This window comes from Somniosus microcephalus, chromosome 7 (assembly GCF_052327205.1).
Source record: "Somniosus microcephalus isolate GS21.2 chromosome 7, FLI_Smic_1.0, whole genome shotgun sequence".
Classification (NCBI taxonomy): Eukaryota; Metazoa; Chordata; class Chondrichthyes; order Squaliformes; family Somniosidae; genus Somniosus; species Somniosus microcephalus.
Window position 1 is genome coordinate 236,434,757 of NC_140993.1, and position 16,654 is coordinate 236,451,410.

At 46.5% G+C, this 16,654-nt stretch overlaps 1 protein-coding gene across 1 annotated transcript in view; it reads right to left on the bottom strand.

Annotated features, from left to right (window-relative positions):
• The window catches only part of LOC147115160 (sorting nexin-31-like), a 101,878-nt gene that overhangs the window by 74,607 nt on the left and 10,617 nt on the right, over window positions 1-16,654 (bottom strand). Inside the window, 3 exon segments of the mRNA XM_085993462.1 lie at window positions 735-845; window positions 12,974-13,038; window positions 15,889-16,006. Of these exon segments, the coding sequence (XP_085849588.1) occupies window positions 735-845; window positions 12,974-13,038; window positions 15,889-16,006 (294 nt within the window).

A 16,654-nucleotide genomic window follows, 5' to 3' on the forward strand; every position in this document is an offset into this window, starting at 1 on the left:
AAGTGCACCATATGGTGCGGCAACAAAACATACAAAGAAAAAGAGACTTGTCTTTATATAGCGCCTTTCACGACCTTGGGATGTCCCAAAGCTCTTTAAAGCCAATTAAGTTCTGTTGAAGTGTAGTTACTGTTGTGATGTAGGAAATGCGGCAGCTAATTTGCACACAGCAAGCTCCTGCAAACAGCAATGTGATAATGAGCAGATAATCTGTTTTCGTGATGTTGATTGAGGGATAAATATTGGCCCGGAGACCAGAGATACCTCCCTTGCTCTTCTTCAAAATAGTGCTATGGGATCTACATTCTAGAATGGTCCCAGCAGATTGGAAGGTAGAAAATGTAACCCCGCTATTCAATAAAGGAAGGAGAGAGAAAACAGCGAATTACAGGCCAGTTAGCCTGACATCAGCAATGTGATAATGACCAGATTATCTGTTTTAGTGACACTGGTTGAGGGATAAATATTGGCCAGGACTCCAGGGAGAACTTCCCTGCTCCTCTTCGAAATAGTGCCTCGAGATCTTTTACATCCACAGGAGAGAGCAGACATTTGTTTAATGCCCCATCTGACAGTGCAGCACTCCCTCAGTACAGACCAGGGAGGTTGCGGAATTCTTTCTTGCAGTGTAAATGGGGGTGAGGCTCGGCCAACCAATGACCTGTCCTCCTGGGTTGTACAATGTGCATGGCCTTAGGAGATTTGGGGGAAGGGAGAGGAAGGCGAAAACTTACCTCTAACATCCTCTCTGTCGAGTCAGACGTGTGGGTGTCAATCAGAAGCTTTTTTCCATTTGCAAGAAGAACCTCCAAGAGAATAGCTCGTGCACGAATCTTAAACGTTTCCTGCAACAAAAATTAAAAAGGATCAGCTCGGTGGTGTTTCCTGCATGGAGATTCAGAACATGGTTTTCATGTTTTGTATAACTGGCTAAATGCATTGTAACAACTTCTTAGGCAGTTCCTCGGAACCGAGGATGACGCTTCCACATTAAAAATGAGTTCGCAGGTGACTGATGAGTCCAATGCGGGACCTGCAGTCTCCGTCACAGGTGGGGCAGACGGTGGTTGAAGGGGTGGGTGGGTGGGGTGCTTGGGTTGAAGTGCGCTCCTTGCGCTGGGCTTCCGCTTGCTCCCGAAGAGACTCGAGGTGTTCGGCGCCTTCCCGGATGCTTCTCCTCCACTTTGTGCGGTCTTGGGCCTGGGATTCCCAGGTGTCGGTGGGGATGTTACACTTTTTCCAAGGAGGCTTTGAGGGTGTCCTTGAAGCATTTCCTCTGCCCACCTGGGGCTCTCTTGCCGTGTCGGAGTTCCGAGTAGAGCGCTTCTTTTGGGAGTCTCGTATCGGGCATGCGGACGATGTGACCCGTCCATCGGAGCTGATCGAGCGTGGTCAAAGCTTCGATGCTGGGAATGTTGGCCTGAGCAAGAACACGGACGTTGGTGCGCCTATCCGGCCAATGGATTTGCAGGATCTTGCGGAAGCAGCATTGGTGGTACCTCTCCAGTGCTTTGAGGTGTCTGCTGTACATGGTCCATGTCTCCGAGGCATACAGCAGGGCGGGTATCACTGCTGCTCTGTAGACCATGAGCTTAGTGCCGGGTTCGAGGTCCTGGTCTTCAAACACACACTTCCTCAGGCGACCGAAGGCAGCACTGGCAAACTGAAGGCGGTGTTGGACTTAGTTGTCGACGTCTGCCCTGGTTGACAGTAGGCTCCCGAGGTATGGAAAGTGGTCCACGTTGTCCAAGGCCTTGTCGTGGATTTTGATAATCGGGAGGCAGTAGTGTGTGGCGGGGGCAGGTTGGTAGAGGACCTTTGTCTTACGGATGTTTAGCGTAAGGCACATGCTCTCGTACGCGGTGAAGGTGTGGACGATGGTTTGGAGTTCGACCTCCGAGCGAGCGCAGACGCAAGCGTCGTCTGCATACTGTAATTCGACGACAGAGGATGGGACGACCTTGGATCTGGACTGGAGGCGACGGAGGTTGAACAGTTTCCCGTTTGTTCTGTAAATTAGCTCCACTCCAGTGGGGAGCTTACTGAGGGTGAGATGGAACATTGCAGCAAGGAAGATCGAGAAGAGCGTTGGTGCGATGACAACCTTGCTTGACCCCGGTTCATACGTGAATTGGGTCGGTGGTGGAACCGTTGATCAGGATCACGGCTTGCATGTCGTCATGAAGCAGGTGGAGGATGGTAACAAACTTTTGAGGGCAGCCGAATTTGAGGAGGACACTCCATAATCCCTCACGGCTGAGTGTTGAAGGCCTTTGTGAGATCAAAGGCGGCCATGTACAGCAATTGGTGCTGTTCCCTGCATTGCTCTTGTAATTGACGTGCGGTGAAGATCGTGTCCATTGTGCCCCTTAGTGGGCGGAATCCGCATTGCAGCTCTGGGAGGAGCTCTTCGGCCACTGGGAGGCGGCGATTGAGGAGGATTCTTGCGATGACTTTCCCTGTGGCAGACAGCAGGGAAACTCCTCTTTAATTACCGCAATCGGACTTGTCACCTTTCTTGAAGATGGTCACAATTACGGCATCTCCGAGATCCCCTGGCATGCTCTCCTCCTTCCAGATAAATTAGTTCATGAATTTGCGCCAGTAATGCTTCTCCGACATGCTTTAGTGCCTCGGCAGGGATTCCATCTGCTCCTGAGGCCTTGTTGTTCTTCAGTTGTCGGATGGCCTTTTCAACCTCATACCGGGCTGGGGTTGTGCTGAGATGGTGGCGGGTAGCATGCTGTGGGATGGAGTTGAGGACACTCGTGTTGAAGACAGAGTCGTGGTTAAGGAGATCTTCGAAGTGCTCCTTCCAGCGGGCACTGACTGCCTTGATGAGTATCTCCCCATTCTTGGCCCGCAGTGGGGTAGGGCCTTGGGTGCTTGGGCCGTAGGCGGTCTTGACTGCGCTAAAGAATCCACGCACATCATGGTTGTCGGCTAGCTGCTGGATCTCCTGCGCTTTCTCCACCCACCATCTGTTCTTTAGGTCACGAGTTTTTTGTTGGACCTCGGCCTTCAGGCTTCTGTAGAGCTGCTTTCTTGTCTCAAGTTCTGTTGCTGTTTACAGATCAGGAATGCCTTGCGCTTGCGGCTTATTAGCTCCTGGATCTCCTGGTCATTCTCGTCGAACCAGTCTTGGTGTTTCCTGGTTGAGTGACCGAGCGTCTCTTCACAGGTGCTGATTATGGAGGCCTTGAGTGCAGACCAGGTGCTGTGGGCACTCTGTGTCTCTGCATCACTGGGAGTCGTCAGGTTGTTTGTGAGGCACAGGCTGAATAGAGCTTTCTTAGCGGGGTCTTAGAGTGCTCCAACGTTAATTTACCTGCGGCACTGTTTCTGTTGCCGCCACTGTTTTGGGGCTATGTTGATGGAGATGACAGAGCAGATTAGTCGGTGGTCTGACCAGCAGTCATCAGCTCCTGTCATGGCGCGGGTGATGCGGACGTCCTTGCAGTCCCTCGCTTGGACGATGACATAGTCCAGCAGATGCCAGTGCTTGGAGCGAGGGTGTTGCCATGAAGTCTTGTACTTGTCTCGCTGACGAACAAGGTGTTGGTTATGACGAGGCCATGTTCTAAGCACTTCGACAGGAGGAGGGTACCGCTGGAGTTGGCTTTCCCAACCCCCTCTCTGCCGATCACACCTCCCCAGAGGTCTGTGTCCTTTCCAACTCTGGCGTTAAAGTCACCAAGGAGGATCAGCTTGTCGCTCGTTGGGACTCGGGACAGGGATTGTTCGAGGCTGGAGTAGAATTCCTCTTTGGTCTCGTCTGTGGCTTCCAATGTTGGGGCGTACGCACTGGTTCTGGGCTAGGGCGAGCCGAAGAGTCATGAGGCACTCGTTAATACCACTAGGAGTCTCAGACGCTCAACCAGTTCATTTTTTATGGCGAAGCCTACCCCATGGAGGCGGCGGCGTTCTTCTTCAGGTTTGCCTTTCCAGAAGAAGGTGTAGCCACCGCCTTGCTCCTTGAGCTGGACTTCCCCTGCCCGCCGGGTCTCACTTAGGGCGGTGATGTCAATGTCGAAACGTCTGAGCTCCTGGGCAACGATAGCAGTACGGCGTTCCGGTCCGTCACTGTTGGGGTTGTCCATTAGGGTCCCGACATTCCAGATCCCAAACTTCATTTTAAAGGGTGGAACTTCATTTTAATAGCAGGAAGTGCACTAGCACATTTTATTCCTGCCCCAGAGTTAAAAAGAGGAAAGACTAGTCATTGAAGTAAGTAAATTGCAAGCCTTCACATTTGAAGCCTGGTGGCACTAAATACAGCAGCACTGGTTTAATGTATTGCACTGCTTGCTTTTCTCTTCAGTTGGTTTGGTGCCTATTAGCTCAAACCAGTTGTCAAGCAGTATCAATCCCCAGACGTCACTGGATCAACACCACAAAATGAATTTCAACTGACCTCAAAAAAATTCATTTATTGTCTGGCTAATTAATATCAAAATCTGACTCCAAAGAATCAGTTATTATACATTTTAATCATCTTTAACTATGCACATTTATTGTATTTATATTGGTTACAATAACCCCAAATGCCTCAAATTCTTCGCATTCAAGCCAATAGCAATTTTAAAAATCTTAACATGACTACGTCATCCCACAGCTTTTCAGCTCTGCTTGCTTTTAACTCCTATTGTTCAGCAACAATTTTCATTCCAGCACCAGAAATACTAAGAAATAGACTGTAAGGCATTACCTCTACGAATCTTTTCTTCTCCCTTCTGCCGCTATCAGCTGTTTTTTTCTCTAAATGGCAATAATTCTTTTGCCATTGCACCTCTCATCCTCTCCATGTCCACCTTCTACTTTCACAGGAACACAGGAACAGGCGTCGGCCATTCAGTTCGGAGCCTGTTTCAGTTAGATCACGGCTGATCTGTATCTTAATTTTATCTACCCGCCTTGGTTCCGTAACCCTGAATACCCTTGCCTAGCAAAAATCTATCAATCGCAGTTTTGAAATTTTCAATTGACCCCCAGCCTCAACAGCTTTTTGGGGAGAGCGTTCCAGATTTCCACTACCCTTTGTGTGAAGAAGTGTTTCCCGACATCACCCTGAACAGCCTAGCTCTAGTTTTAAGGTTATGCCTTCATATTCTGGACCCTCCCACCAGAGGAAATAGTTTCTCTATCGATCATATCAAATCCTTTAATCATCTTAAACACCTCAATTAGATCACCCCTTAATCTTCTATATTCAAAGGAATACAAGTCTAGTCTATGCAGCCTGTCCTCATCATTTTACCTGTTTAGCCCCGGTATCATTCTGGTGAATCTGCGTTGCACCCCCTCAAAGGGCTAATATATCCTAAGTTCGTTAGACATGACTCACCCTTTACAATCCATGCTGGCTCTCTCTGATCAGTTCATGTTTGTCCAAGTGCTCAGTCACTCTGTCCCTAACAATAGATTCTAGTAACTGCCCCACAACAGATGCTAGACTAAGAGGCCTATAATTTCCTAGTTTATCTCTTACCCTTCTTAAACAGTGGAGTGACATAATCATAATCCTCCTCCTATGTTCCTCAATCTTATGTGCTCTTTTTAATTGCTGGTCTTGATACAGAATCGGAGTGCATCAGTTCGCAGGCCTTTTTGGCTAGCACAACTCCTGCTAGCTGATTATTTTTTTCTTTTTAAAGTAACTCAAAATACTACTTAGCATTATTATTGCTTTAACTGACGGGCATTGCTCTGCTGATATTCAGACTCCTTATTTTTCAACAGGTTGCCTTAAGGTCTAGCTTCTACTACTTCTGTTACAAGAAACGGCTGAGCGCACTGGATACAGCAAAGGCTACGGGCCCCGACAAAATCCCAGCTGTCGCGCTGAAAACTTGTGCTCCAGAACTAGCCGTACCTCTAGCCAAGCTGTTCAAGTACAGCTACAACACTGGCATCTACCCGGCAATGTGGAAAACTGCCCAGGTATGCACTGTCCACATAAAGCAGGACAAATCCAACCCTGCCAATTACCGCCCCATCAGTCTACTCTCAATCATCAAAGTGATGGAAGGTGCTATCGACAGTGCTATCAAGTGGCACTTATTCTAATAACCTGCTCACTGATGCTTAGTTTGGGATCTGCTGGGACCACTCGGCTCCAGATCTCATTACAGCCTTGGTCCAAACCTGGACAAAAGAGCTGAACTCCAGAGGGGAGGTGAGAGTGACTGCCTTTGATATCAAGGCAGCATTTGACCAAGTAAAACTGAAGTCAATGGGAATCAGGGGAAAAACTCTCAAGTGGTTGGAGTCATCCTAGCAACAACAACTTGCATTTATATAGCACCTTTAACATAGTAAAACGTCCCAAGGCGCTGTACAGGAGTATTTTAAGACAAAAAAATTGACACAGGTCCACGTAAGGATAAATTAAGACAGGTGACCAAAAGCTTGGTCAAAGAGGTAGGTTTTAAGGAGCGTCTTAAAAGGAGGAAAGAGAGGTAGCAAGGCAGAGAGGTTTAGGCAGGGAATTCTAGAACTTAGGGCCTAGGCATCAGAAGGCACAGCCACCAAAGGTTGAGTGATTATAATCAGGGATCCTCAAGAGGGCAGAATTAGAGGAGCGCAGATATCTTGGGGGGTTGTGGGGCTGAAGGAGATTACAGAGATAGGAAGGGGCAAGGCCATGGAGGGATTTGAAAGCAAGGATGAGAATTTTGAAATCAAAGCGCTGCTTAACCAGGAGCCAATGTAAGTTAGCGAGCACAGGGGAGATGGGCGAACGGGACTTGGTGCGAGTTAGGACACGGGCAGCCGAGTTTTGGATGACCTCAAGTTTACGTAGGGTGGAATGTGGGAGGTCAGCCAGGAGTGCGTTGGAATAGTCAAGTCTAGAGGTAACAAAGGCATGGATGAGGGTTTCAGCAGCAGATGAGCTGAGGCAAGGGCGGAGACGAGCGATGCTGGAGGTGGAAGTAGGCAGTCTTTGTTATGCTGCAGATATGTGGTCGGAAGCTCATTTCACAGTCAAATATGACACGAAGGTTGCGAACAGTGTGGTTCAGCCTCAGGCAGATGTTAGTGAGAGGGATGGAGTCAGTGGTTGGGGAACGGAGTTTGTGGCAGGGACCAAAAACAGTGGCTTGGGTCTTCCCAATATTTACTCGGAGAAAATTTTTGCTCATCTAGAACTATATGTCAGACAAACAGTCTGACAATTTAGATACTGTGGAGTGGTCAAGAGGAGATAGCGAGGTAGAGCTGGGTGTCGTCAGCGTACATGTGGAAACTGACGCTGTGTTTTCGGATGATGTCGCCAAGAGGCAACATGTAGATGAGAAATAGGAGGAAGCCAAGGATTGATCCTTGGGGGACACCAGAGGTAACAATGCGGGAGCAGGAAGAGAAGCCATTGCAGGTGGTTCTCTGGTTATGACTAGATAGATAAGAATGGAACCAGGCGAGTGCAGTCCCACCCAGCTGGATGCCGGTGGAGAGGCGTTGGAGAAGGATGGAGTGGTCAACCGTGTCAAAGGCTGCAGACAAGTCAAGAAGGATGAGGAGGGATAGTTTACCTTTGTCACAGTCACAAAGGATGTAATTTGTGACTTTGAGGAGTGCCGTTTCGGTACTGTGGCAAGGGCGGAAACCTGATTGGAGGGATTCAAACATGGAATTCCAGGAAAGATGGGCACGGATGTGGGAGGCAACAACATGTTCAAGGACTTGAGAGGAAAGGGAGGTTGGATATGGGGCGGTAGTTTGCAAGGACGGAGGGATCAAGGGTTGTTTTTTTTTTTTGGAGGAGAGGGCTGATGAGGGCAGATTTGAGGGAGAGGGGGAACAGTACCTGAGGAGAGAGAACCATTAATGTCAGCTAACATGGGAGCCCGAAAAGGAAGTTGGGTGGTCAGCAGTTTGGTGGGAATAGGGTCGAGGTAGCAGGAAGTGGGTCTCATGGACAAGATGAGCGCGGAGAAGTCACGAGGGGCGATCGGAGAGAAACTGGAGAAAGATGAGAGTTCAGGGCTAGGGCAGGGGGGAACCTTAGAGGAAGTTTGGCCCAGTGGGCTAGGGGAAGGAAGGGAAGTGGCAGAGGCAGCTGATCAGATGGTCTCAATCTTAGAGACAAAGAAGTCCATGAGCTCCTCACATTTGTTATTGGAGGTGAGGGCGGAGGAGACAGGGGAGAGGGGTTTAAGAAGACGGTTAGCAGTAGAAAATAGGAGCTGGGGTTTATCTTGCATTCCAGAATGATTCTGGAATAGTGGGCAATTTTGGCAGACGAGAGCCGGGCCCGATAGTGCTTTATGTGGTCCAGCCAGGTCTGGCGGTGAGTGGCTAAGCCAGTTGTCTGCCATATCCGTTCAAGTTTGCGTCCCTTGGACTTAAGGGAGCGAAGATGAGAGCCATACCAGGGGGAGCGGCCAGGATGAGAGAGGGCAATTGTTTTAGTAAGGACTAGGGCATCAAAGATGCCCTAGTGAGGGTGTGGTTGAGCAGATCGGTAGCTGCAGAAATGTCATGGTGAATGGAGGGATTTCATAACTGCAGTTGTAAGAGAGTTGGGAGAGAGTTTTTTCCAGGGGCGGACACAGAAGGAAGTAGGGTTTGGGGCGGTGTGGGAAGGGGGATGTTGGTGGAGAACGATACGAGGAAATGGTCAGAAATGGCCTTATCTGCAATTGACACGATGGGAGTAGCGAGGCCACGAGAGATGGCAAGGTCGAGGGGGTGGCTGTGAATATGGGTTGGGAAGTTTACATGGAGGGAGAGATTAAGGGAGGATAGGAGGCTGGTGAACTCAGAGGAGAGAGAGCACGATGAATGGAGATGGAGGTTTAAATCACCGAGGATGAGAAGTCGTTCGGTGCAGAGGCTGAAGGAGGACAGTGAAGATATCTCGGTAATAACATTTTTATGGTACTTGGGTGGGCGGTAGAGAACAAGAATTTTAAATGAGAGGTGAGAGGGATGGAATAAGGCGAGAAGCTCAAAGGAAGAGAAACTGCCAGAGGAGTAGGGGGACAGACCAAGGTGTGATTTGGTGATGAGAGCCACACCGCCACCACGGCAGTCTGATGGGGGCAAGTGGTGGAAGATATAGCCAGGTGGGGACGCTTCATTTAAGGGTAAGGTGTCATCACCCCTCAACCAAGTTTCCATCAGGGCCATGATATCGATGCAGTCATCCACGATAAGCTCCTGGATGGCAAAGGCCTTGTTTGCAAGTGAATGGACATTCTGGAGGGAGATGTGGAGAGGGTCGGTGATAGCTGCCCCACTGCCAGCTTCCACAGGGTCAGCGCTTGGGGGGGGGGGGGGGGGGGGATGAGTTGGATGGGGAGGAGATTGGGAAGATTTGCCCCCAGTGGGCGCGCTGGGCGGGAAAGTCGGGGAGAAAGTCGGATGGGACAGTTGGGGTTGCTGCTCATAAGGCAGCAGCGACGAGTACCTCGATGGGCCCTTCATAGGATGCCAAGAGAGCCACAGAGGGAAGCTGTGGGCTTATCTAAGAGGGAGTCAAGCCTGGGACAGCGGCAGGAGAGTAGGAAGGTTGAAGAGTAATGAAGGATTGGGGTAAGGATTTGCGAAGGCAGATTACCCGAGAGAGGAGAGATGAAAGGAGGCAGGACGACAGGAGTGCGCTTTCAGGGAGGGATAGCGAGAAAAGGAAAATAGGGAGAAAAAGCGGAATGGCTTGGGTCCGGCCGGAGCAGCAGCCAAAGTGCACACTCGAATGGACACGGGAAAAGCTCAGGTTACAAAGACCTGTTTAACTGTAATAATTAATGGAATACATATTTCCTGGTAGCAGGGAATAGGTTGAGGACAATAGTAGGGAGACCAGGGTCAAAGTCAGAGGTCTCATGGAAGGACAAGCCGACGTGAGCAGAATGGAGCCTGTATGGAGTATCGATGAACCGCTGTCCAAAGCATGTGAGTGAAGTCCAGAAGCTATTTGAAGTGTAGAGAGTTCGAGGATGAAGGTTGTTGCTGTAGGAATGTGTGTCGGTAGCAATGCAGAACCATGATGGCTAAATTGACGCAAGTTGGAGGCCACCGTAGCTCAAAGCGGCGGAGAAAAAGTAAAACCACAAGCCAGTGACCAGCAAAGCGGAAAATTGGTAAAACAAGTCACCGGACAGCAAGTGGAGCGGTTACCTACAAGCCAGCAGAGCTGAAAAACCAGCACAAAAGAAGATGGTTGTGGTTGTTGGAGACCAATCATCACAGTCCCAGGCATTGCTGCAGGCGTTCCTCAGGGCAGTGTCCTAGGCCCAACCATCTTCAGCTGCTTCATCAATGACCTTCCCTCCATCATAAGGTCAGAAGTGGGGATGTTCACTGATAATTGCACAGTGTTCAGTTCCATTCACAACTCCTCAGATCATGAAGCAGTCCATGCCCGCATGCAGCAAGACCTGGACGACATTCAGGCTTGGGCTGATAAGTGGTAGGTAACATTCGCACCACACAAGTGCCAGGCAATGACTATCTCCAACAAGCGAGCATTGAACCACCGCCCCGTGACATTCAAAGGCATTACCTTTGATGAATTCCCCACCATCAACATCCTGGGGTCACCATTGACCAGAAACTTAACTGGAACAGCCACATAAATACTGTGGCTACAAGAGCAGGTCAGAGCCTGGGTATTCTACGGCAAGTGTCTCACCTCCTGACTCCCCAAAGCCTTTCCACCATCTACAAGGTGCAAGTCAGAAGTGTGATGGAATACTCTCCACTTGCCTGGATGAGTGCAGCTCCAACAACACTCAAGAAGCTCAACACGACCCAAAACAAAACAGCCCGCTTGATTGGCACCCCATCCACCACTGGCATACTGTGGCTGCAGTGTGTACCATCTACAAGATGCACTGCAGCAACTCGCCAAGGCTTCTTTGACAGCACCTCCCAAACCCGCGACCTCTACCACCTAGAAGGTCATGGGCAGCAGGCGCATGGGAACACCACCACCTCCAAGTTCCCCTCCAAGTCACACACCTTCCTGACTTGGAAACATATCGCCGATCTTTCATCGTCGCTGGGTCAAAGTCCTGGAACTCCCTCCCTAACAGCACTGTGGGAGTACATTCACCACACGGACTGCAGCGGCTCACCACCACCTTCTCAAGGGCAACTAGGGATGGGCAATAAATGCTGGCTTTGCCAGCGACACCCATATCGCAGGGACGAATGAAAAAAAACTTGTGTTCTCCCTGTTGAGTCAGTTGGCCTTAACCTTCCATGCGGTCATCCTTTACTGCTCCTCATCCAAGACTCTTTTTCGCCCCACTCCCCAGATTTCTTCCCTTTTTGAACACTATTTCCAGCCCATTACATTAGTATACTATAACTCTACTCACTATTGTCCTTAAAGCTTCCAGGTGCTAAAGTGGGTTGCAATTGCCCAAGTACTTCCTACCAATATCGATTACCCATTTTGGAAGCCCTCCATCCGGTTAACATGGAAACTGCATCCAGATCCCAAAATAACTTAGCAAATAGTTGTAACTTCTAGAATAGTACAACCCCACTTCTTCATGGAACTATTAATTTGCATTGCAACTGTTACACTAACACTTCACTGAAGAATACGTGCCAGGTAGCTTGGTAGAGAAATGCACTGACTGGTACAAACCTGAGCCATGAAGGCCCAGGTTGAGACCAAGGTGAACTCAGTCAGGGCGGCGATCGGAGTATTACAGTGTCCATGAACTAAGTTTGGGAGGGGTTGGAAAATGAGGGAAAAAATTCTGTCAGGGTTCCCACTCTTGATCGCTAATTGGTGACCCCATTGCACATCAATTTTTCAATGTATAAATGATGAAATAAATAAGCCTCAGAAATATTCATTCAAATCTACCAAGATTCATAGTGCCACACTACACTTCAGAATGCAGCAGGTCCTCACACAAAACTAACAACTGATTGCTAAAACAACTACACTACAGCCCTAAACTACACACCAACACTTCCCCACAGCCTCTGAAGCCTACACACCAGGAAGAGCTAAACTTAACCATTAATCAAGTCACCAAGTGCAAATGTTCTTGTAAGTCTTACTGCACAAATATAATGAATATCCTTGATGTTTAATATATTATAGATGATTTAATAGATCATAGCAATTAAATATTTTTAAGTGCATATAATAAATAATTGAATAACTACATTTCATGGTCCCCGTGTGATACAACATAATGCTATTCACTGACATGCCCAAACAGAACACTTGACATTACATAATCTGGCCCTCTCAGTTAAATGATTTATCATATAGAGAATGCATGAAGCATCATCTGTTTGACACGTTATGCAGGCTTGTATGTTACATTATATAGCAAGCAATCTATCTCCCTAGTTTCTTTATTGCTTCCAAAGCTCTCAAAGTCCATATGAAACGAGATTCCCTTAGAATGTTCTTCTGTATAGCATCAGGATAAGCTGCATGATCCTATCCTCCCTCCATCGTGCTGATTGTTAGGAAACAAGGAGTTTGTTGGATTTCACCAAATGATAACATTAATTTGAGTTGGTGCCGGCCGGTACTGGCGAAGTGATTTGTTCAGTTAAGATTTGGCAATAAGAGACAGGATGACATGCATTGGGAGGCTCTTCCTAGTTCTTTAATAATGCTCTCCTGCACATGCCTAGCACCCAAAGCACGAGCTCTAAAACCCACAGTGGGGAAAAAACCCTAGAACTAAAATGCATCAGTACTGGATTCGCCTAGAAGACTTGTGTTTCAATACCAGTCTCCACTGACATTCATACTTAAACTTCTTTATGGAAATCAGGTTACTGGTTTTGGTAAAAAAAAACACTGCATGGTAGGCCATCCATGGAATAGTGTTTTGTGATAGCGTGGATGTGGGAGAGAATCCTTTTGTTAAAACTACATTTAAAAAGAGTACATACTCAAGTGAAGTACAATGTATATAGCTACCGTGACACTTTGCATCTTACAATATGCTAATTCAGGATTAGGAAAATTGAAATCATTCCTTACCTGTTGTGCATTCTTTAATAATGTGGTGAATATTTCACTGACAGATATAGCAGGATCCTCCCCAACTGTAAAAGCAAGAACATGAATGTTCAGCAGCTGGTTTTGTTTCTTTATCATGATTATAAAACTAGAGATGGCAAGTACCCACCAGACTTGCACCTCCAACATTAGAGACTTATTTACAGGGACGGCAATAAAAATGCTCGTGAAAATTGAAGAACTGCATTCCTTTGGAAAATGACAAGGCGTATTCAGCAGCTTGAAGAAAACCTGTATACACACACACGGGTTGTAAATTTCAAATTGGGAATTGCACTCATCCAGGTGAATTATATCAAAAAGTAGATCAGCAGAAAAAAAAAGCATAGGCACTTCAAATTCAAAACATCTAGTTACAGTGTCCATTAGTCAAACCTTTTTGTTCCCAGGTTCTGTACTGTATATTCAGATAGATCTCACTTACAAGCGATATTACTAAAGCCTGTGTAGTACAAACATAAAACCAGTAGAGAGGTCGTTCACACTGAAAAGTAGCAGCACAAGCCCTCTTCAGCACAGCTTCATGCTGCCATAAATGGTATTAATAGTTTCCAAGCTTCTTGCTTCCTGCTATTTCTCATGATAGATCATGGAATTTACATTACGAATCAAATCAACAAACTTGGGCTATTGCACACAAGTGCCATCAGTGAAGATATCTGCCCTGAAAACAGGGCTGATCGTTCTGCTTTAACACTTGAGTGACAGAAACAGGCTCCATACATGCATATTACTTAGAATTACATAGCACAGAAACAGGCCATTCGGCTCAACTGGTCCATGCCGGTGTTTATGCTCCACATGAGCCTCCTCCCACCGTACTTCATCTACCCCTATCAACATATCCTTCTATTCCTTTCTCCCTCATGTAATTATCTAGCTTCTCTTTAAATGCATCTATGCTATTCCCATCAACCACTCCTTGTGGTAGCAAGTTCCACATTCTATCCATTCTCTGAGTAAAGGCGTTTCCCCAGAATTCCTGATTGGATTTATTAGTGACCAGCTTATATTTATGGCACCTAGTTTTGGACTCCCCCACAAGTGGAAACATCTTCTCTATATCTTCCCTATCAAACCCCTTCATGATTTTAAAGACCTCTATCAGGTCACCCCTCAGTCTTCTCTTTTCTAAAGAGAGCCCCAACGTGTTCAGTTTTTCCTGACAGTTGTATCAACTCAGCTCTGGTATTATCCTTGTAATTTTTTTTTGCACTTTCTCCAGTGCTTCTATATCCCTTTTGTAATATGGAGGCCAGAACTGTTCACAGTACTCCAAGTGTGGTCTAACCAAGGTTCTATACAAGTCTAACAACTTTGCTGCTTTTGAATTCTATTCCTCTAGCAATGAACCCCAGTGCTTTGTTTGCACTTTTTATGGCTTTGTTAGCCTGCATCCCTACTTTTAATGATTTGTGAATCTGTACCCCTAGATTCCTTTGCGCCTCTACCTCATTTAGACTCTTATTTTCCAATGTGGTCTCCTTGTTTCGCCTACCAAAATGCAACACCTCTCGGTTATCGATATTGAAATTCATTTGCACACCCATTCTGCAAGTTTGTTAATGTCTTATACTTCTATATTATATCTTTTCATTTCAAATTTTTGCATTGGGCTTATTAATACTTATCAGGTGATTATTAATAGGGCTTGCAAGCATCTCCTTCCATTGATTTGGCATAATTCGCAGTTCTGTGTCCAAAGATCTCTTGGGTTGAGATAGGTATAGCAAGGTCTTTGTCTTTCTTTTACCGTTTAGTTTCCCATCACAACGGTGAGATGGAAATGCACAAAGCTAAGCACTTGTGTAGTTAAAGGACTAAGAATTCCAAAATGCTTCAATATCCGAAATGTACTGGTAAAGGTTAAGTAGTGTATTCCTCTTTGTCTGTGGCTTTATTTTGCTCTGTATAAATTTACAATATATAGGCTTCTAATATGTGGTCAGTCATTGTAGTGTTTTTCCACTTATAGGCGTGATCAAGAAAGTATGGTGCCATCCTTTACCACTTTCTAATGTGTAAATGAGAAAAAGGTATTTTTAAAAATCCTGTGACACTCTAACCCCTTCGCTCCATACAAAAAGGTATACAAGTTCCAGTTCACAGGAGACGCAGGCTTGTATATGGAAACTGCTTTGGTGCTGGAAGCACGGATATGTTAGGAGGAGGCCAAATTGTAAGAACTTACAAAAGGCAAAGCCACACTGGCTGCATAGTATGAATGTTTCAGCAACAGCAGAAATTCCTACGACCAGCAGAAATGAAGGCCCCCCGGGAAATCTAGTGTATGCTTCCATGATCCTAGCCCACTGTTGCCATTATTCGGAGTTGCTACCAGCTAGATGATGCCCACTCAGCAAGAGCCAGTGGCAAGAGGGCAATATAAAAGCAGCTTCAATTTTGGGACTGAATTCATTCCCATTCTCAACTTGTTAAAAAAAGGTATTAGCTTTTGCTTCTAATAAAAGCATCACCACCACTGTTGGAAATATTTTTTATTGCTTCTGAAGTTGCTGGGATATTGTTGCATGAATTCCAGGGGCTCTCCTGTACCTTTCTCAGGTGATAATTCTTCATATGTAGCATAGAGAGCGAGTATTAGCAGGATATTTGACCATGGATTGGGGGTGGGGGAAAAGAAGAAAACATGGTTCTCTCCTCACTCAACAGTCACGTAGTGTCACTTTCCAATGTAGTGTCAGGATTAGAAGCAGGAACACTAGCTGATATTCCTCCCCTCTTCGCTCAGAAGCCCTGATGCATGGACTTGTTTGAGCCAATGGGTCACTCGTATAAAAGAATGGGTTTGATCTTTTAAAGACCAGCCTATCAAGTTTAAGGGGTTTTCCCCAGAATTAATCTGATAGACCTACCTTGCTGAAGATACTGCTGCAACTGAAGTCTTCTTTCTTCAGCCATAGACTCAGTTTGCGCAAGATAATTCTTAGGCGGAAAATGCGGCACAAGATTGCTCCCAAAATATCGTCTCAGCTAAAAGAAATCAAATATTACAGCGTTAATCCAGGTATATACGTATGCAAGTACTGTGTAAAAAGAAAAAAACTTACATTTATGTAGCGCATTTCACAACCTCAATGTCCCAAAGTGCTCAATAGCCAATGAAGTACTTTTTGAAGAGTAGTTACTGATGTAATGTAAGAAACACAGCAAGGTCCCACAAACAGCAATCTGACAACGACCAGATAATCTGGGGTTTTTTTAAAATATAAAAAGGTTCGGTTGAGCGATAAATATTGGCCAGGACACTGGGGAGAACTCTGCTGCTCTTCTTCGAAATAGTGCCATGGGATCTTTTACATCCACTTGAGAGAGCAGACAGGGCCTCGGTTTAACATCTCATCTGAAAGACAGCACCTCCGACAGTGTAGTAATCCCTTAGTACTGCACTGGAGTGTCAGCCTGGATTGTGCTCAAGTCTCTGGAGTGACTTGATCACAAAATCTAGGCTGGTGTAGACAACAACAACAACAACATGTATTTATATAGCACCTTTAACTAGTTTAAAAAAGGTCCCAAGGTGCTTCACAGAAGCGTCGACAAACAAAATTCGACACCTGTGGTAAACCACTGTCATACCTGTCTGTGTCTGTATGTGTATTCCACTAGGTACAGGTCTGG